At 41.1% G+C, this 22,428-nt stretch overlaps 1 protein-coding gene across 1 annotated transcript in view; it reads right to left on the minus strand.

The window, feature by feature from the left end:
- BPIFC (BPI fold containing family C) overlaps positions 1-22,428 on the minus strand; it is a gene marked incomplete at its 3' end in the record, with an annotated part of 56,564 nt that overhangs the window by 10,287 nt on the left and 23,849 nt on the right. Inside the window, 9 exon segments of the mRNA XM_083860137.1 lie at positions 807-830; positions 834-898; positions 1,802-1,845; positions 1,984-2,148; positions 3,262-3,324; positions 4,262-4,307; positions 4,310-4,389; positions 4,508-4,619; positions 4,996-5,123. Coding sequence (XP_083716263.1) covers positions 807-830; positions 834-898; positions 1,802-1,845; positions 1,984-2,148; positions 3,262-3,324; positions 4,262-4,307; positions 4,310-4,389; positions 4,508-4,619; positions 4,996-5,110 — 714 coding nt within the window. The 5' untranslated portion in view covers positions 5,111-5,123.

Here is a 22,428-nt window from a genome sequence, read left to right on the forward strand (position 1 = left end):
TGCTTAAGAGCTTTTCAATGCTCTCAATTACAAAATCGATCTCTAAAACCATAGGTCTTTCTTGGTCAAAATCAGCACAGTATTCTGCCCAGAATCAAGTCGGTAACTTATGCAGACAAAAGGCTTATGAGAAAGGAAAGTTGTGTCAGACAAACCTAAAATGCCTACAATGTCTTCTGCATTACCCATCATAGTGGCCAAGCCTTGCAGATCTAATACTTCCAAATGCGTCCAGATGAAACAAAAAAAGTAAAACTGATTGAAAGTGATGAAGACATTTAAAGGGTAAAGTTTTTATGTCCATTTTATTAGTTCTCTTGTTTCTGTTTCATTCCAAATGTATTTTGTCTGTCTTTATTTTCTCGTCTAGCTCTAAAGTTCCTGTTGCCTTTTAAGGACTATTAAAATGCTTACAAAGTGCTGAATCACAGTTGGTGACCTGTCCATTCAATCCTCACTTGCTGGATTTACCAGTCTTTGAATACTTCCCCACTTACATGGGAGAGTAGCTTTTGGAACAGCCATGATTTTAAATGGCTTTAGTCTGACTCAAGTCCCTGCTTAAAATCTAGTTGCTGCAATACTCAGAAGAGTTTGACTGCAGCTGCAGAGCTGGTGTGCTGAGACCAGTGACTACCACACAAGCATATACTTACTTCTTGTTCCTTTTTGTTTCCATCTCTCTTATTTCCCTGCTGTCCTTTTTTAAAGACTTAATTTATAGGATCTTTGTGACAAGACTGCCTTTTCATTCGGCCTTTGTAGAGCACCAAGCACAAGGCAGCTTAAACTTATTTAACTACTACCTTTAAGTCCAGGTCAATGAATGGTCAGAATACTGCTGGTAAGCTACTTGAGAAGTAGTCTACTTCAGCCAAATCATCAATCTGCATTACAGCTGTAAAGGTGGCAGATAAGACACAGAATATTACAAAAACCACAGAAATAATTTTATGTGTACTTAAAACTATGTCAGTTTCTGAAAGAGAATGACACAAATTGTTCCAGAGAGTAGGGAAAAACACAACCAGGGACCTCCTAACATGCATTCTGACCTAAGATTTGATGCTTCTACTGAGACCTTCTGTAAAGCACCTTCTCTAGTTTCTCTGTTGTTTTCTCATTGTGGAAAGTAAGTTTGGTCTAACCCAAAAAAGGAGATGGTCATATCAATGCTTCAGGGCATAAGGAGGTGTTGGAATTTCTGTCAAGCACTTCTAGGAGCATCCCGAGTGTCTGTAACTTGCAAATACTTTCCCAGAAGGAGGGTGCCTGATCTGCTTAGATACCTGTGTTTTGCACATGGTATGACCAACACTTGGGGTGTCTACATGCCTACAAATCTAACCCAAAGTGGTTCAAGTGAGAAAGTTTTCGCAAAGGAGCTTTTTCATTTTGTCCCTGGGAAGTTTGATGAATAGGCAAGTAAAACCTAATTTCCAGGCAGGCTAGAAGAGCAGGCTTCAGCTTATAAAGTGCTGTGTGTGCAGAAGGAATTGGAGCATGGTAAGGGAAAACTGCCTGAGCGTCAGTACTGTGTGGCCTCTAAGTGGCATTTCTCACAACAGAAGTGCACACTGCCACACCTGCAAGTTGAAAATTGCTACCAAGTCCTTGGCTCTTAGAAACATGTACTTCTTGCTCAAATAGCCTTTATTTAACTGTAGCTCTGTATGCAAGGGAGCAGGGGGACTGATACCACTCCCAGAGGCATTGCTAATCAGCTACCGTTAAGGAAGCAGCAGAATTTCACTGATCAGAAGAAAGAAAACAGAAGGAAAAGGTATCACTAATGACTCACCATTCAGTGATGGGAGGTCTTCATCTATAAACTGGACCCCAGCTCTGATATTGTGTCGTGGTTTGAAAGAAAAACGAGTGAGAGGCTCCAAGTCAGAAATACAATTTAATAAGAAGAAAGGTAAAAATAAAATAAAATAAATGCAATAACACAAAGGATCACTGACAGAGTCAGAATACAACCTGAGCAGGGTGGTGGAAGCAGTCTCGGTGAGGTGGTCTTCCTGAAGCAGTGATCCTGTAGAAAGGTCTGGTAGCTCTGGTCCTCCGGGAATCCAGTAGGTAAGGGCTGCTTGCACTGTCCCACATACCAGCTTATATCCAGGTGAGAATGCTTGGCTCCTCCCCCTGGGCAGAGCATCTCACAATGGGATGAGTTGTGAAGTGGGTCTTTGATGGCCCATTAAACAGAGATAACTCCTGGAGGGAGTTACCTGTGAGTCATGGGCAAGGCGTTGATGGGCCATTAGCAGAAGACAGCCCAAAGGCAGGGGGCTTGAGAACACTAGAACACTGCCCCACTTGGTTTAACAGTTCATGAGGATGGTGATAGTATAAATACTTAGTGTACATCCTACATTGCAACCCAGGACATATTGGGACATGACTACAATAAAAGCATACTCAAGATATTGCCTGATTAGCATGGATGTATAAGCATCTCTTACATGCGTGCTAGCAGATCTTTCTGCTGTGTGACACACGTTGCAGCATTTGTTTATCAAAACACTTAATCTGGCTTCTCTTTAGCTAACTGAATCCCCAAGGTTTCTGCTTGGTGCAATGTAAGCCTGTTGTATGTTAGAGCTGCAAAAAAAGAGGGAAGTTTCCAGAGGCAGCTTGGTGGGGGTGACAAAACCACAGCCTTAAACAGAGCAAGGAAAAGAGCAAGATCTCATATTGGTGACTCAGGCGAGATCTCAGAATCATGGAATCATTTAGGTTGGAAAAGACCCTTAAGATCAGCAAGACCAATTGTAAATCCCTGGACAGAATGACAGCCATCTCAAACTCTGCTCCCTCTCAGTGGCCCTGGGCAGGTTGTCATCAGAACTACTCACCCTCCCTTTGATACAATGAAGTTGAAATCTTATACTTTCAGTTGATATCCTATATTTTCTCTATGTGTTGCCCAGTGCATGTTTTGTCTGCCAAGCATAAAAATGACCAAAGCCTCAGGACCTATAGGTACACAGGCAGGGACTTATTCTGGATTGGAAAAATAACTACATTTTCCATCCCTACTGCTGCCTTGGTTGAACGTAGCTATGTCAGTATGTCTATGAACCTGTCCATTTATCTGGAATAATTTCTGCTGGCAAGATGACAACTGTGCTGATCAGACCAGAATAGGGCTATTATAGGATTATTTTTCTAATTCTTCCTTTGCCAAGTTCACAGCACTGACTTGTGAATGCCACTCCCCTTACACCCCTCCCCTACACAATGTGAAAGGCTTACATTAGTGACCAAGCTCCTGTGAATGGGTTCTTCAGATACTTGATAAAGAAGTTATGCAGGAAGCTAGAGAGGAGGAAGAAGGCAATTAATGGGTCAAGTACTACAGTCATTAAGAGGAGATCAGATATCTCTGCAGACCATTAATTTAATGGCCCCTTAGTATGATATTCTAGTACACATGGGAGCTTTTTTAAACGTAAAAATTATCAGAGCCATAATTTAAACGATGGTAATTTCAGCACTATGCATTTCAGCCTGGGTTAATTAATATTTATGAAAAAGGGATTTCTTCAAAGTACCACCATCATATATGTACAAAATAGTCTCTGCACTAGGAACTTCCAAAACAAGTGAAAATAAACAAAAACAATCCCCCAAACAGGTGACAAGAGTGGTATTCAGACAGTGAGAGAAATTCAAGAAAATAATGAGATACTGTTTCATGGGGCTGTACCCAGAGGCTTAATAGACAGTCTGATTCTGTTCAATTCTGATAGCACTGTGAGTAGGAGGAGTGAAGCACAGGATAAGCTTTTGACTTCTACATAGAGCTGAAGATTAGGGAAGTATAAAAGAAGTGGGTGCTAAAGAAGCACAAGGGATTGTTTTGAACTGTATTGCTTGGTGGCATAGCAGAGGGTTTCTAATAGTGTGACTGCACTATGAAGGTTTATTATAATGGACTGTGAGCCACCATACTAGTTTTTCTAAATGTTATTAGCTGGCAGACTGGACAATGACAGCTTTCAGCTTGAGCAGCAGTCCTGTTTGCAGCAGTGCTTCTCAGCCACAGGCTCTTTATCAGTGCTGATGTCTGAGGGGGCAGGGGCTGTTTCCCACCAGCAGATCTGTTGAAAAGCACCAGTCTGTGCTCCTGGGTTACTGCTGCCAGCTGATAAAGAGAACCTTTATAATGAAGGGCTCACAAGAATAAACTTGTGACCCCTTTTTGTATTATCCATCAAGAAAAAAAACCCAGGATATGCAAAGCTGTACGTACAACATCCAGGTCCTTATGTTCCAGTTCATACTGATGGTTAGAGAATATTTCCAATCACCAGTTTTATCCCAGACCCTGGAAGGAGGGAGATGGAAGCACTGGGTAATTCCACAGCAGTAACACGTATCCTAGAGCATGAGAGAGAAAAGGGAGAGAAAAGATTTAAAAAAAATTATTCAGTAAGTCAGAATGAACACAAAACAAGATTAAAATTTCAGTCAAATTTCCACCAGAGAGAATACTTACCTTGAGATGTTGTATTTGACATTACCAGGGCCAAATTTCTCATGGCCAGTCAAATCAGGGAGACCCTCCTTCTCCATATTCTGCTTCAGGATTTCCAGTCCAACCTCCTTGGCTACAGGAAAACAGTGATCAGTTCAGTTGCCTTTGATAGTGCCTGGAGTTTAGAGTTATGTGTTTCCGGCTTAGGAAATATGATGGACACAGAATCAGCAAGAAGGTGGTATCTCACTTGAGACCCAGCAGTGCTATTTCAGGTCTCACTCCTAGTCATGGCAAGAGGTGAACTAACTGATTCAATATCTGAAGTCAGATGAACCTTGATATGGATGTACAATGCTGTCAAGCAGCATACTGACTTTGCTCTATTGTGCTCTTAAACTTTCCTTTATAGCCTGTCGTGGGGCCATTTACTCCCACTGCCCTCTTTCGTTTGTCATATCAGTATTCAAGGCAATGCCATTAACAGCTCCTGAGATCATCACACCTACCATACTCCAGCCCCTTCTGGGTGATCCTCACTTTGAGTCCAGGGTTGGCACTCAGTTGCCCACTGAGAAAGCTTAAGAGGAGGAGAGAACAGCAAATGCTCAGCATCTTCCTCATTTTTTTACAGGACCTGTTAATAAATATTTTTAATGATAGCAGAAATTCATACTGTGTCACTTGGTGGTTTTATTCTCTTCCCCTCTACCCTGGACACGAGCCTTCCCTCCAGATGAAATAAGTAGAAAGCCCAGCAACCCTGAGAGAGAAGACCCATTCTCCACAGACTTAGAAAAAGCGAGCTCCATGGGGTAGAGGAGAAAAGTTAGCCTTTTCACTGCCATAGACTGGGGAAAGTACTTGGGTATATCCATCCAAACACTGAATTTTTAGGTTGTAATTTGGTGGGTCTACAGGATTCACCACAAGGATGGTGAATAAGTGAAGCAAATGCCCATCCCAGGAGCTTCTGTGACAGGATTTAAAGCAAGATGGAGCTATCTGTATAAATCACAGACTGCATGTAGTGTGAAATTCCGAAGGTCTTGCTTTCAGCAAGGTTTCCCAGGAAGAGTGAGAGAAGCCACCTCAATGGAGAATTTTTAAACAAAACTGGACAAAATCAGAGAATGGTTTTGTTTTTTTCCCCAGAGCTGGGAACAGCCTTCTATGAAGTTGTCATCTGGGACTGACCCGGCAAACAGGTAATGTTATTATGGTTTTCCTCATTTGCAGCTACTACACTGGATTATGAAGAGCTGAAAGTACAGGAGAGTGTCTTTTCTAGCATTACTTTTACAGATAAAATTTCTTTAGTTACAGGGCTATTGAAGAGCTGGAATGAAACCATACGTAAGCAAATAATTGCCTTTCCTAATACCTGAAAAATTGTTTTGATATTGCTGCATCTTTCACTAGCTGCTTCATTAGCAGACGTAAGAATATATCCACAAACCACTAGAATTTTTTCAGTCATGATCACAATATAAACAATCTGCAAAATTATGAGAGAACAGTGACTTAATTTTTTAATAGTTTCAAGCTATCCTGCAAGACACCTTTGCCTTTTAATATAACTAGTATTTTCTTTTTAACTGACAGATATTGAGAGATGAAAGAACAACAACAACAAAAAAAAAGGACTGGAAGGAAATGTGGTTTTGACATACACATAGTTCTCAAACTTTAAAATCTCAAAATTTAACCAGATTTGACTACATCTATCACTTCTCAACAAAGCCACTCCTTGACAAAGAGTAATCAAAAACATGTGTTTGTTTCCATACCTCTCCTCCAAAGGCTGAAGAGAAGACCTTTGCTGTAGCAGACCACCAGGCTAAGGATGTTGCAGGGAAAACCTTCTGCAGCCATGAGCCTGCCTTTTAAAGGAAAGAGCTGGGGCTTGAAGAGAACCAATTGCTATCATCTTCAGCTGTATCACCCAGGGAGTGGCCTCTGATAACCCCATTCCAAGCTGTTTTGGGTCTCCCAGGTTAAATTTATCAAATTTAATTTAGGGATAAGCAGAGGACAATGTAAACTGTTGGCTGGGGTTGCTCATGTGCCAGAATGCAGAGTTTGGGGTGGCATGCTGCCTTTGTAGAAGATGGTTTCTGCAGTGTTTTTTTCAGATGAGGAGGAAACCCCAGTGAGAATTCCAGTATTTCCACGGGACAGATATTTATAGCCATGTTTGTATTGTAAAATAAGTAAATTAATCTGCCATTGATATGAAAAACTGATGGAAAACAAGTCCCATCTGTCTGAAATTGCTCAGGATACAGGAAACCATAAATAATATAGTATTTATATTATAACATATATATAAATACACACAGACACTTCAGTGTATGTATCTGATACAAATATATAGTATCAATTTCTTGCAGTCAATACTATTTCTTCTGTTTTCTTATCCAGTTAACCAGTACTTCAGCTACCCAGTACTACTTGGCTTGTCAAGGAGGTGATTTAATCAATTAGCTTGCAAGTACCAAGCAAATTCCCTCAGGCATGGAACACTTTGCTGGACAATCTGAGTCATTTCATTGTGCAATCCATGAATAGAAAAGGTAGAGACACTTGTCATTCAACTGCTCATGTTCATACAGATTTAACATTCATCGCAGGGGGTCACATGCATAATAATTTAATTATTCGTATCTCTGGCAACTAATGATGAATATAACTCACATCCTCAGTTACATAAACCTCTATACATTTTCTGGTATCAGTGAGGGATACCAATCTAATTGAAAATCTCAATTTCTTTGGAGTTCTTCTTCCATTCTTTTTCTACTCACTCTTCACCTACCAAAGAATACAAAGAATTGGAAGCCCTGCTATTATTTACTGCTATTTGGTTTCATGATGCCTTTTTTTTTTAGTATTCTATCAGACAGCTGGATAAATAAACTGATTCAGCTCAAACTACAGAAGTCGTGTCTCTATCCTGAACTGAACTTTCTGTAGCATGACACTGTGGAGTAGTTTTCCTTCCCATACACTTTTAATGTCTCCTGGTTGAATGTCTGTTGACACTGATAAAAGAAAGAATAGAGCTTCCATTTTACAAATACTAGAAGTATGGAATTATTTGGAGATTGATACCCTCAAAGAGCTGCAGCTACTCACAATCAAAGAACAACTTCTGTATTATACAGAGGTCAAGGACAGCTTTGGCTGCAGTGAGAAGGAGACTGTCAGGTTTCAGGTCCTGGGAGAAGCAACAAGACAAAGAACAGAATTACAACCATAGACTTCAGAGAGACCTGCTTGGCAGGAACTGTAGGAAGTTGCCCTGGAAAGCAGAGGCCCAGAAGAGCTGGCTAATCTTTAAGAGCAACCACCTCAGAGCATAAGAATTGCCATTAGAATGTTCAGACAGTTGAGCAATCTCTCCAGAAAGCCAGAATGGAGAACATGGAGCTCCTGAGTGAACGTAAACACAAAAAGGAAGCATACAGAAGATGGAAACTGAGACCAGCTACTTGGAAGGAACACAAATATCTTGTTTGCATGCATAGGAATGAAATCAGGAAATGTGAAGGGCAAGGAAAGGTTTCTGTAAGTGCATTGACAGCAAAAGACAAATGTGGCCTTATTGCTCAGTAGGATGGGGGACCAGTGACAAAAGACATAGAAAAGGCCACTTTTACTAGCAAGGCTTGTCCTCTGGCCTGCACCAGCAGGTGCCACAAATGAGACTGGAGAACATGAACTACAAGAAGAGTCAGAGATTAGGCTGTTCACCTTGGAGAAGAGAGGGCTTGAAAGGCTATTTTGTTGCAGGCCATTCTGTTGCCTGCAAATTTTGCAAAGAGACTACACAGAAAATGGAGCCAGACTCTTCTTGGAAGTGTGTGGTGAAAATACAAAAGGCCATAGAACATGCCGGAAAATGGGAAATATTGATTAGATACTAGGAAAAAAAATTACTCTAAAGGTAGTTAAATAGTGAAAGAGATCATCCTGAGAGATTGTGGAACCTTCATCCTTGGATGGGTTCAAGACTCGACTGGACACCATGCTCAATAACCTCATCTAATTAGTCCTGTTTTCAGCCAGTGTATGGACTAGATTATATCATTCTATAATTACATGGCAATTCACTGAGCTTTATAGATCTGTTCCCACCTATTGGTGTCCAGTTACAAAGGGACAAATTGTGAAATTCTTACAAAGGTCAAGGTGTATAAGGTACAAGGTGTATAAGGTCTCACTCCATACACAAAATTTTGCTAACACCAATGGAGAAATTTTATGCAAGAATTGGCTTTTAATATTAAGAAAATGTATTGTCTACAACTCCAGTGAAAAGAACCAGTCACTCCTTCTCATCAGGCTGCAGCAAGTTTTCCAAAGCATCAATAACAATTAGCTACACTCACTGTACTTAAAACCAACAGATTGCTTTGTGAAAAGTATTTAACAAGTTTTTAGTAAAACATTAAAAATAGTGATGAAAAGCCATGCTTCTAATGATATAGCATCTACTCCCTATAAGAACAGAAGGAAGACTACATTTTTCTGTTATTGTTCTTTAAAAGTAAAGGACATCAGCAGTGGCTGTGAAGGTCCTCCTCATCCTCCAGTTGATAGCGAACATCAGTGCAAATAACCAGATGACTGAGGGAAGAAGCCCTTCTGTTTATGATGGTCAGACTTTGCCCGGCAGCAACATTTAGAGGGTTTTGAGTAAACTACTGAACTTGATTCTCCAACACCAGCACAGACTGAAACAGATGTCTTTAAGATAACCAATAAATTGAATGTTGTCATCATATTTAAGCTACAGAAAGGGGAACATCATGAGGCACAAGAGACATGGCTGTTCCCCATTATTATTATATTTCATCTCTAAGATTTAGACCAATCAGTTGAAAATATCTTGGAGCTCCTATGAGAAAAAGGTAACTAATATTCTTTTTCTCATGGTGAGACAAGCACTGTCAGGTTGACACGAGTTCTGTTGTATCTGAATGTAGGGATAATTAATGCTTCTTTCTGAATTTTTCTTGGTTACCTCTTCAGAAGTAATGAAATAATCAACTTCTGTTTGCTTATAGTAAAATTGGCTCTGGTACTGACTGTCTGCAGAGAAAAAAATCAAAACAGTCTTCAGTGACTGTATGCACAGATAGATGCTGTCTTAGATACAGACACAAGTGCAATTGTTTTTGTGATTGGAAACACATTGTCTAAACTTTTCATGTGGTCAATACATATAGATTGTGAAATTATTTGTGAATTTGTCACTTTCTGCCAGTAACTGGGATTGAGTGAACAAAGTGCTAACACAGTCCTGATTGCCTCTTTATCATTAAGATAATTTAAGTCCTTGCATGGCTGACATAATTGGTTCATTTACAATCTAATGAAAAGATGTCTGGGGACACACTGAACTATTTTATAATGCAGAGATTAGGAACACTGGGTATCAGACAGTAATTTTTATATATTACAATTTATTCTTGAATATTTACTCAACCTCCCACATGAAAAAAAGGGCTCTCTGCACCTGCCTATTAAATCTATTAACATCTACAATGTGTGGTGCATGTTTCCTTTCTGTGAAATGCACCAAAACAGTGTGCATATTTGTGGCAGACCAGTACATACTCTTTTATGCTAATCTCTAAGATTTTCAAAAGACCAGGAAGATTACTGTGTGATTTGTTCAGCCCCAGCACTGAATGTTATCTTCGAGCTCCCTTTACTTACTAGATTCCCTGCAAAGATCTACTTGGTGGTTGAATTTGGCAGAACAGCAAACACTTCTACACAGCCAGTAATCTGCATGACACACTCAGCAGCACTGGGCTTGCTCTGAGCAATCTGTGCAGGTTCAAAGAGGAAAAAACTGCTGAGGGCAGAGTTTAGCTTTTCTCAAGCTACAGTTCCTATAGCTGCATCATAATCAGGTGTTATACAACAATCCTCTTGTAATGGACCAGTATTAAAAATACTTAATTTTCATTACACCAACTGAAGTAACAACATTAGCATTGCATATACTCTGAGTCCCAGAGACCATAAAGCAAATGATGAAGTTTTAAACTCACTGATATTGAGCATATATAGAGAAAGAATTTAAAGGCTATTCCTGAAAAACATAAGAGAAAAAGATTAGTATGTTAAAGAAATGAGGGAAATGAGTGATTCCAGTTAAAAAAAAAAATCGCCTTAACAATATAAAGCATTTGGAAAAGTTGACAGCCTTTCAAAAGAGTCAATCTTTTGAAAAGTAGGGAAAGTCCTACAGGACAAAGCTTTAGTTTGCAATGCAGATTCTGAACGTCATCATCTTATAGCATATATTGCCATATTTTTAAAGCATTTAATTATATTCTTAATTTCTTGCATCACATTGTAGACTCATGACTATTATTTCCCATTGTCTATAATCTCCAGGAGTCAGAAATCAGGAATCTTTGCAAAGAGAAGTCAGGCTACCAATAGCAGAGATATCTTTATCTTGAAGAGGAATGATAGGAGACGGATCTGACAGATGGCTACCACTTATTCTTTATAACTGTTTCAAAGACTGAGAGCAAATCTAGCAGTCAGAGGAGTAGAGAACGACTAAAGTGTAGTATGATATAGTTAGGAAGAGTTATCATGAGGTAAACATGTAAGTTTGCATCTTGCACTAAAAATAAACCAGTTTTTTGTCTCCTCCAAGCTTTTACAAATGAGCTAGCACACAGATAATATCCATGGAAAACATTACATACTGCTTTTTCTTAAAAGGTCTATACAAATAAAAGTACTCACCTCAGAAATAATACATCTGAGTAGTGAAGTGTTTAGATTAAAAGTACTATCAAACTGTAAACAAAATAAATTAGGTAATTTTATCAGCTTGAAAATTAAGTTTTCCTTGGGGAAAAAATCCCAACAAATCCTGTTTATTTTAGTTTTAGATAATCCATGTCTTAATTTAGTATTTTCTTGCCCCAGAATGATTTCTAAGGAACCGACAGTGCTCTTTGCAACAAAAGAGAGAAATTTCTCATGGACTTGATTCAGGAGCATGTACCAGTAAACAAGCATTATTCTTTGAAAGAGCAGATGTGACTTCTGCCTTTGAGACTTTCTCAGATTAAATGTACTGGATACGTCAGAAGCAAGGACTCAAAAATCTCCTTTGCTTTTTTGCTGCTAACCACTGTGATGATGTTTACTAGTACCATTTGTGTCACCAGTTTTCATAAAGACCTTCTTAGCATTGTTACAGTTAGCAAAACTTATTGGAAACTCTGACTACAAATGCCATTGTGGAAACTGGCATTTCTGAGAGGTCTTATATGTTCTTTAACCACAGCAGAAAGCTTAGTTTGCTTCTAACTGCTGCTTGCCTCATTCTGCTGCTCTGTTGAGTCTGAGGATTTATTCTAGTTCTCAACATAGCCAATACATTTATCATGGGCCACTGTGCAGTAGACTGGGGCTTCAGTACATTTTTTCTTGTCTTGCCCTTTTCTATGTGGAATCCATGCTGAGAAAAGCTTTTTTAGATTCCTTCTGACATTCCTGGCACACGAACTCTGTGATGTTCATTCTGTCATTCTTTGTCTAAAGCTGCCAAGAAGTTCAGAAGTCTGAGAGGGTCTTTGACTACTTTAAATTACAACAAACTGAATGTCATGAATCCCTCTTACAAGTGGTATAAGTATGACCAAATCTGTGTAAAATGGCAAACATAAGGTGTTAGTCTTTTTGCTGACTATCCACCTTGCTAATATTTGTAATTCTATTACAAGCAAGTCATACCTCTTCAGAGATAGTGATGTTAAAGGCCTTTGCTCTGTACTGAGAGAGTGAAGCAGACTTAAGAAAATAACTGGAGACTCCCAGATATATCATGATATATCCTGGTTTGGGAGAGCAAATGGAGCTGGCAAAAAGGGAGGGTCTGTGCGATTTCCTACTGGATAGAGTGTGCCTCGCCAAAAGTCATTATCAAATATTTCTAGTTGAAACATTTTTAGCTGTCAGAACACATTAGCATTGGTTGAACAGAAAGAATTTTTCCCAGTCTGAAGAAAAGCTTGACATTAAAGAAACCTTGAACTAAGCAAATAAGTTTGTGTTATGCCCTAAAACCCAGCAAATTACAGCTCTTTTGAAAAAATACAGGAATAAAAAAAAATCTAGGTGCCATGCTTTCAAAGTCTGAATTTGATCATTCAAGTGTGTATTCTGAACAGCAGCTACAAGACACACACAAAAACTACTTCTCTGGACCAGTTTTCTTTCTCTTGTAGCAAAGAGGGTGACGTTTCAAGAAAATCTTCAGGCACTCTTGAAAAGCACTAGAAGTTGCTTAGGACAAGGACACAAAACAGCCTTTTATATCACCTAACACTTAGCCCTGGCCCAGATGCCAATCCTCCAAGACCTATTTTTGGTGCTGCACAGGTAGGGGACCTTGGTTCAGGAATGCTAAGAAAAGAATAAAATGTGAGACAGTATGAGGCCATGAAATTAAAGAAGAGTAGTACAGACACTAAATAGTGTAGTTACTGACACTGTGAAGGTTAGTAGCTGGAAGATTCAACAGGAAAAACACCAGCATGGAAAGGTATAAAACCGTAAGAAAAAAAGCTGGAAGTTGGAAAAAGGTAACTTAGAACCTCAAGAAACAACAAGTTCCAAGGAGCACTGAATAATTTCCTTGACTGACTTAGAAAAGTCATCCTGTGTCCCTCTGAGATGTGCATGTATTAAAGCTTAACCTGTGAATTCAAGATAGTGACAGTAGCTGACAAGTAATTTTTAGTTCTTTTAAGCTGTGTATATCCTGCTTATTTTTTTGTGTGTGATAAGAGTTGCTTGAACAAAATCAGCTCTGGCACATCTTTCTTAACTGAAGTCTGTTCTGAGAGCCATGGCAATGCTCTGAATTACAAGGACTGTTGAAACTGCTGGAAGAACTGGGTGTTGCTGAGGTAACTCCTGCAACAAAAGTGAAAAGTAGATAAGAAGCTGCTCAAGGATTGTCTTAAGAGGAACCTTCTTTTTGGGTGTGACCTGTACTTATACAAGATGCTGAATTATCTCAAAACACACAGTTTTGGACTGCAATCACACTGGGAACCATCACAGATTATGTATCATTGCTAACAGGTGAAGACCAAGTAGCAGTGCAAGAGCTGTCTACCTAAAAAACCCTTTTAAGGTGTTTGTAAAACACCTCTGAAGGGTTTCAACTCTGAAATAATTTAATTATAAATTATAGCTTTGGTTAATTAAAAAAGGCTGATTTCTAAAATAACTCTTGACCAAAATTCCCAAAATGTCTTAGTGCTTTTCTAAGTAAATGTTGGAGAGGCTTAGTAAGACTGTAGTGAAAGAAAATTCATCAACTCAAAAGATAATCAGAAAAGTCTTAGAAAGCACACTGATATTAAAGACAAATTCCCTTCAAATCCAAGTTAATGTGTGATTTGAAGACTGCTGGAGAACTAACTAGGGAATAGTCTACTTGTGCAAAGGCATCGATCTGGCTTAAAACTAGAAGAATGATGGACAAACCCAAAACAGATATTAATTACAAAACCACACCACAAACACTTATTGCTTAGTTAAAGCAAAGGCATTTTAGAAATGATGAATCTGAAGAAGAAGAATGCTGGGAGATGGAAGAAGAAAGAGACAGCAATTACTATAAGGGAAAGAGCAAGAGTATTCCCTTTGGAAAAGCCACTGATTCCTCCTGGTTTAGGCCTTGTTCTTCTGCTGTTCACAACTGAATACCCTTTATAGAAGTCTCTCCCATGAACTGGAAAATCTAGGGCAGAGTCACCATTTTTGCTATGTTTGCACAAGAGAACTAAACTCTCTTATATGATTAGTGAAATACTGCCAAATAGGACTAAATCCGTTGGAAAATGACATTAACACATTTTTCTGCCTATCAGTGTTGAAGAAAAGGGAGACTTTTTCACATAGAGAGTGCCTCATTATCAGTATGATCGAAGACTTTTTTTGAAAGGTGCTGGATGTAGCCTCAGTCTGACTGTTATTTTTTATCAGACTGTCCAGTCTGTTTATACTGTATAAAAATCCGATGGGTTCAAAGGGAAATAGTGAATTCACACAGAGATTATGAACTTCTCAATATGAATATGAGTGTGACAGCAAACCTTGGAGTGCCCTTGAACCTGAAGTGTTTAATTATGTGCTACATAAGAAAATTATCTCGCTGACCATGATTTTCAGTAATATTTGCCACTGCTTGTCACATGGCAGCTATAGGTCATTTTAAGAAAAATAAACTCTGCTTATGAATAATGGAGCAGATAACAGAAATATCCGCAATGAAAACTGAAGAATGGGAACAAGCTCTATGACTTGAATTATGTAACTTACAGGAATTTAATTAATTTGAGTTGAGAAAAAAACCAAATATTCTCAATCTTGAGGGAAAAAACACAAACAAGAACAATAAGCTGTGGCATTGATTATAGTAGTGAAAATCTTATATCCTTTATGAACATAGATAACTATTGTATTCATGTCTCTGCAAGAATGACACAGGGATTGTTACTGGTAGAAAAGAAACAAGCTCAAGTGCCTGCCTGCAGCATCTTGTCACCTCACTGAACAAGTCCTATGTCCACACACTAACAGCATAAAGGATCAGCAGGAAAATACTCATCTCCAATTTCTAAAGAAATAGGTCAATTACAACCAACTGAAAGATTGCAGGTGACTTGCTATGGGTAGAGAAGAAATCTGAATATTGTATATAAGATGCAAGCAAGAGACTTCTAGGGTGCAGTTTGGAATATATTAAGGTACAGAAAATTTACTGTATTTTTCTTCCCTTTTTTTTGTACTATGAACATAGGAATAGTTTGGCATCTAATAAAAATGGATACAGTTTGAGCATTACCAAAATTACTTAACAAAAAACTGCTATCGCAAATTCACTCTTATGCTTTCTAAGCAGCACATCCATCAATTGGATTTTGTATTCGATATTTAGGCATAGCTGTATGAAAAGAGAGACAAGCCGTAAGTGTAAGGCTTGTGTTTTAACTCCTCCCTTCGCTAACTGAAACCATCTTTGCAAACTTACATTTTTGTCCAATTTGGTATGAATGGGGTTCTCAAGATAACCAGACAGAAAGCTTAGATCCAGCTGAAGGAAAGGAAATGGACACAGTGGACTTCTTACCATGGACTGAAATATTTGAAACATAAAACCTGGCAGACTGGGACATCAATGTAATTTATATTAACAAGAAGCAATTATAGCAATATGGTAGACTGAACAATTGACTGTTTTTATTAATTTGAGAGTCTCAGACAAATCTAGGGGGTCTAAGTCTCAGAAAAGCTATATAGAAGGCAATCTGCAAAATTGTGAAAGTTAGTTTGTAAATGATGCTCAATTAGCCACATTTTGTCTAAGAGTAAGAAAAAAATCTAGAAAATCATAGTAAGAACTGTAAGCACTGTTTCATATTCTCTTTTGAAATATTTATTGATAAATTGTAGGCCAGCTTCTCAAAAAGTTTATTCATTCTAGATCCCCTTTATACCTGCAACCTTCCATTTGCAACCTTGTACACTCTAATATGGTCAAATGTTAATGCTTTCATGTGCAGTAGGTCTAGTCAGCTCATTTGCTGGCACATGCAGGAAGAAATGTAAATTAACTGCACTTCAAACACTCAGCAAAGGAGTCTGGTTTTGAAAAGAGATCATTAAAAAATTCTTTTCAGAGCCTTCAGTAATTAATCCTACCCTGTATCTCGATCCTTAGAAATCAAAATTAGAAAAGTGTCTCTTTATGGTACAAACTGTGCTACTTTGTTACCCCAGCCTTTAGAGGGGCAACACGTTGTGACGTGGGAGTGGACCTTGACAGAGGACAGCAGGCAGCAGCTTGGTGAAACATGGAAAGCTCTTTATTATCTGACTCCAATAGGCTTATATACATTTTGTACAGAGGGCCAAGATTGGCCCAAAGAGGTTACAACCTCCTGACTCCATTGGTCAATATGACCATCAGTCAAGTTCTCTCTCAGAGAACAAGAATGCAAAACAGATAATTTCTAAGAATACTTATTGTTTACATGAAGCAGCGTGAGAAGCTGCTGCAAAGACTCAAACACTTTAAAACCAAGAAATTCAGGGACAACATCTCACCCTTTTTACCCTTAAAAAAAGAAAAAAGGAAAAAAGAAAATGAACTACAGTTCAATTTCTGTTCCCATGGGAGGACCAGTGGTTCCTCCTCTGTTGACCTTCATTCGGTCACAGTTTCTTGCTTTTCACATTGCAGGCTTAGTGAAATTCTGTGGCACCTGTAAGGTGCTGCATGGCATGCAAAGCCTTTGCCAATTGAATTTGCGGAGTTTCACCCTGCGTTCCCCGTTTTTGTTTTTGAAGAACCAGGCCTCTGTGGCACAACAAAAGGTTCTTCAGCAAATGGAACAAACAACATTGCTGACTCCCTTTAAATTGAACAACCCATCTGTGTGCCATGTCGACCACAGAAGTTAATCCGTGACTAAATGAAAAGGTTTCTGGGAAAACTGTGGAAATGCCATGACAGCAGCCCCAATACAACCAAATGGGCTGCCCATCCTCAGGGGCTTCCAAAATTTGCCCTCAAAATCATCCTTCCAAGGAACACTGGCCTACTTCATCCTCCCAAATCGTCTGTAAAGACAGTGGGCCCTTGCACTAAATTTCTGAATATTTTTGGGCCACAAAAAAGAAATCCAAAGGATTCTTGCCACTCACAACAGCTCATGGCTCCAGAGCATTTGGCAGAAAAACACTGCTTGCAAAGCTCCATTCAAATTCCTCCCAAAATACTGAGAGTATGAATTTTACAAAAATCTGCAGCCATCAAATTCACAAGCATTGTTGCCTGCATTATCAATCGAGCAATGAGCTCATACAAAAATGATTGATTGCCATTTTTGCGGCTGAATCGAGCAATAATTAGCTCAAACAAAAAAAATAATATTTTCATTGTTTGTTTTTTCAAACAATATTTTGCCGCCTTGTGGCAGATGGGGCAAAAATGACCCATTCCAGAACGTGCAAGGAATTGGACATTCATCAGCCAGTGATACCTGCAGGATACAAATGAATCACAGAAAACAATCATTCAGATTCAGAATTGAGGATTGGCTTTTTTGGAGGTGTTATAAAAAACCTCCAGTCCTCAGAGTTCTGTTTCGATGCAGAACACAGGAACATCCCAGGACTGGTTGAAATTTCCAGATGATCCTGGTCCATCAGCTCCCAAACAAGTCACGAAGGGCGATGAATGGATCTTGAAAGACAGTCCATTCCAGCTGCCAAACAGCAAAGGAAAAAATTGCAATGTCCGTTCCAAATTGTTCCAGGACAGTCTTTGATCAGAGCAACAGTCCAGTGAAATCCAGGCAGCTCAATACTTCAGAGCAACTGCCTTCTCACCACTGACTCTTTGTCCTATGAACAGAAACTCAAACATAAATTAGACAATTTTGGTCCCTTCAGGGACACTGACAGGGAGAGGTGGGTGTGGGATTAGACTTTCCCAACAAACCTCCATCGGCTGTGGGGACTGGGAAGACTCTTCTGTCCGAGCACGCTTCCTCTTTGCACCCCACTGCCCTTTTGACAGAGGTTGGCCTTTCACATGGCTTGCCTGGCAAACATCTGACATGTGATTTGGCCGTCCACACCTTCCACAAAGAAACAAGGGAGTGATTCCTCTTTTTTGCACTCTCTTTCTTTGTTTCTTGTTGGCCCTAGCATTAGTCTTGCTGGCCTGAGCATTAGATGAGGCATCATGCACCTCTGAATCCTGTCCTGTGTGTTTCACAGAGACAGGGGTGAGAATTTGTCTCACTGCACCTGCAGAACTGGGGAATCCATCCCTGCCCTGCAGGGGGCGCCGTGCTGACCCACAGCAAGTGCCCACAGCATCAGCCTCGGCTGGGACATCACCCAAGACTGGGGGGGATCTGGGACCCCGAGACCCCTTGTAGCGGGGAAACACCCGCTTGTGATTGCGCTGTCCCTTTAAAACGAACAGATTGGCTGCAGCTGCCTCCGCCGTGCTGCTCCTGCTCGGCGCGGGGGGAGACTGCAGCACTGGGAGAGGCGTGTCCCATTTGCCAAGCGCTGCCCCCATGGGCGCGGGGGGAGTGCCCCGATCGGCAGGGAGGGGCGTGTCCCTCCTTGCCTTCACAGGTGGAGCCGCGGCTGTGGCTCCAATGCCGGACGGCATCGCTGCCGCTCGGTGCGGGGCTGGCCCGCCCTTTCTCAGGGCCGGCACCAGCCGCTGCCGGGGGGTTTCTTCTCGCTCCGGGGCCCCTCCCCTCCGCGGAGGTTGGGTGGGCTCTGTTGCCCACTCTGGGCCGGCCCCGCTGCTTCTCTGGGGCCGCCCCGTCCCCCGTGGGCTCGGCGGGCCCCCCTCCACAGACCGGGCGGGCTTTACAGCCTGCCGCGGGCTGGGCCCTTCACTCCTTGGGGCCACTCCGCCCCGCACGGGCTGGGCAGGGCCCCACCCCCGCTCCGGCGGGGCACTTGGCCTGTCGCCAGATTGCATGGACCTGTGTGCCCCGTGCAAGTCCCCGCCACGGGGGGAAACGGCCACCCTGCCCGGCGCCCTGGGACGGCGCAATCCCGCGCCGCCCTGCCACACGGAACATTCCACCGATGCCCCACAGTGCGGACAGTCCACAAAAACCACCCTGCCCCCCCGATCCAAGAGTGCTCCCAGCGCTTCCAAGGCCAGGAAGACATGGGGGGGGAGGGAAGTGGGGGAGGCGATTTTTCGCCTCTGTCGCCGCTTTTTCAGCGGCGGCTCGGGACTGGGAGGGGGGGCCGATCCCGAGGGGCTCTCAGAAGCCCCGAGTTTTTCCACACTCCATCGCCGATGAGGCGTGGGTTGGGGAGGGGTCTGCTCTACAGAAGACCCCGTGCCCGCCTCAGCAGCTGTGCTGAGAGCAGGCAGGCTTCCCGCCAAGCTGCTACGAGGAAGGGGGGTCGGCTGTCCCGCCTGCCTCCGCGGAGCTGGGACAGGAGCGATGAGTCCACCGTCTTCCCTGGAACCCAGCCCGATGTGGCTGGAGCTGTCCTCAGAGCTGGAAGGCTGTACTTTAGGCAGCACTTTCTCCAGCCTGCTCCAGGTGGCTATCAGTTTCAAAAGCTTCAGACTGCGATTTGCAAAAAAAACCTGGAGCAGATAGTCGCCCAAAGACTTCCACTCTGCTGTAGAAAAAACTTCTTCAAGGTTGCAAAAAAACCCATGAGTTCTAGCATAATAGAACAATTTCTGGAGAGCATCTCCAGGAAAGGAGACTTCTTGTCTCCGCAGGACCTCAAGGCAAAGGTCCACCATGAGGGTTTCCTCATCTGAGGAGGGTTTAGAGATCATTATCTCTTACCACGATTCCTCAGGCAGAGCAGCTCAGTCTCTCACTGGGCAGACAGGTCCACCGACGTGCAGTTCTCTCACAGTTGGAGGTCACCGGTGTGACCTGTTCTCCCACGTCAGGAGTCCGTTCAGACACGGACAGTGTCCAGATGTGTCGTTCAGACACAAAGGGTCAGCAGATGCGACCCAGCTGCAATCCAGACACGGAGGGGTCACCACTTGTTACCCCAGCCTTTAGAGGGGCAACACGTTGTGACGTGGGAGTGGACCTTGACAGAGGACAGCAGGCAGCAGCTTGGTGAATCATGGAAAGCTCTTTATTATCTGACTCCAATAGGCTTATATACATTTTGTACAGAGGGCCAAGATTGGCCCAAAGAGGTTACAACCTCCTGACTCCATTGGTCAATATGACCATCAGTCAAGTTCTCTCTCAGAGAACAAGAATGCAAAACATAGAGATAATTTCTAAGAATACTTATTGTTTACATGAAGCAGCGTGAGAAGCTGCTGCAAAGACTCAAACACTTTGAAACCAAGAAATTCAGGGACGACAACTTTCCACAGATTAATTAGAAAGTTTGCTGTGTATACCTATATCCTCCACTTAAATCCTCCTTAACTTGACTCTTACACTATAAATGCTCAGCTGGCATCTGTGAAACATGGACGAGTGGCCTGTGCTATCCCGTGACACTTTGAAGATAACTGCAATAAACAGTCCTGAGATGGACACAGTAATATCTCCTCCACCTTTGCTGCTTGGGGAAAAAAAAAAAAAAAAGCCTAACTCAGTTAAGAAAGATCTGTTGTAAGGGAACAATTTAGGAAATGGCTTGTATATCAAGTTTGAAAGGACTTGCTCCTGTTATCTAGAATGAAGAATGGGTTTTCTAGGGATTGAAGTATTTTAGGGACATGCCTGGTTTCAAAAAACAGATTATATGCAAAGGTTTCCACGACATGATTTTTCAGTGTGGTGCAGGATTTGACAAGTTTACAAAAATGTCACAATTTCACAGAAACACAGGACATTCCAGTTTATCATGGCAGATAAATGTGACGGTCTCTGGGACTGCAACAGCAGAAGCCAGTTAGCTCATAAATATATAATCCAAGTTTTATCAGTGCTGTAATTGTTCCACTTTGCTCTTTTCTTTAAGAAAGTTTTCAATAGCTCCTTTAGATCTTTACAATACTCTTTTTTTTTTTGTCCAGCCCCAAAATCATTCCTTTCTGTAAAAATTCCTACTAAGATATCAAGAGAAATCTCTTTAAACTTAAATTCCAGCAAATTTAGGTATTAGGACTATTACTAGGAGTTGCAAAAGCTGTAGACCAACCAAGTAGGATAGAGAGTTGAATGGTTGTTAGAATAGCCTTATAAAAGCCTCATTTACCCTAAGAGAACTGACTTTGAAAGCATCACTTTTTACCCTTTCATCTTGATTACTTGGGTCTTTTTCCCTCAGGCATTACAACTGTGGTAGCACCATTCCATAGAGAAAGAGCCTCATCCAAGAGGAAGTTCAAATCATGAGTCTCTCCACTTACCTCTTATTTTTTTTCTTGGCAAAGCAAAATACCTGGAAACAGAAGCTGTAATCCTAAAAGACTGGTTTTAACCATAGACTGCCCCTGACCAAACCAGTGTCTAGTACTGCCAGTCACAAAGTCCCTTCTATCATCAATACCATTTTAAACCTCCCCTTTTACGCTCATATACCTTTTTCTTCACGACAGTGATATAACAGGAGATAAAAAGAGAGGCCGAAGGCATAATGACAGCAGTTTCCAGCCACCAGTCTCACTGAGACAGAACGTAGTCTGTCCATGTTCCTTTGGAATGAGGACATGCTGTGCTGTGAAATTTTGCAGCCTGGTCATCCATCTTGCTGTGCTATCCGGCTCACAATAGAGCAATGCCTACTGCTGTTACCAGCTGCTCCATTAACCCAAATTGTAGAGATTAACACATTGCAAACTCTTCTAATATCCCCAAAGTTTTAGCCCTCCCCTCTTCCAAGAAAAGCTATACTATTTAATACCATTGTACTAAAATTCTATTGCAAAAATGCTGAGATAACTGGAAAAAATCTGTGCGTAATCATGTCATTACAGACAATCTTACACTGCACAGGCTTATGAAGCTAAGACAGTTTTCCATAGCAAACCAATTTCTGGAGTTTCTGAAGTTCTAAATGTTTGGCTTTGTGGCAGTGCCCTTCCTTTAGTAGGAGCTCTTCGGAAGGCAATATACACTGTACCAGCACATAGATAATTAGCTATAGAGTTGACGTTCCAGCTATACTATCAAAGAAAGTAACAAATTTGGCCACTGTAAACTCTGTGGTCCTGAATATTCATGCAATGTATGGACAAACTGAGCATGCTAACAGATGTCTGAACTGATAATCCCAAAGAGACCTGTGGGGTAAAATAATTTTAAAAACCCCACAGAACAACATTAGTTGGGAGGGGATGTTTCCTTCTTAAGAAGTTTATTCAGACAGATTATTGTTGGATTGTTGTTAAA

Source organism: Zosterops lateralis (genome assembly GCF_965231275.1).
Source record: "Zosterops lateralis genome assembly, chromosome: 4".
NCBI classification, from domain to species: Eukaryota; Metazoa; Chordata; class Aves; order Passeriformes; family Zosteropidae; genus Zosterops; species Zosterops lateralis.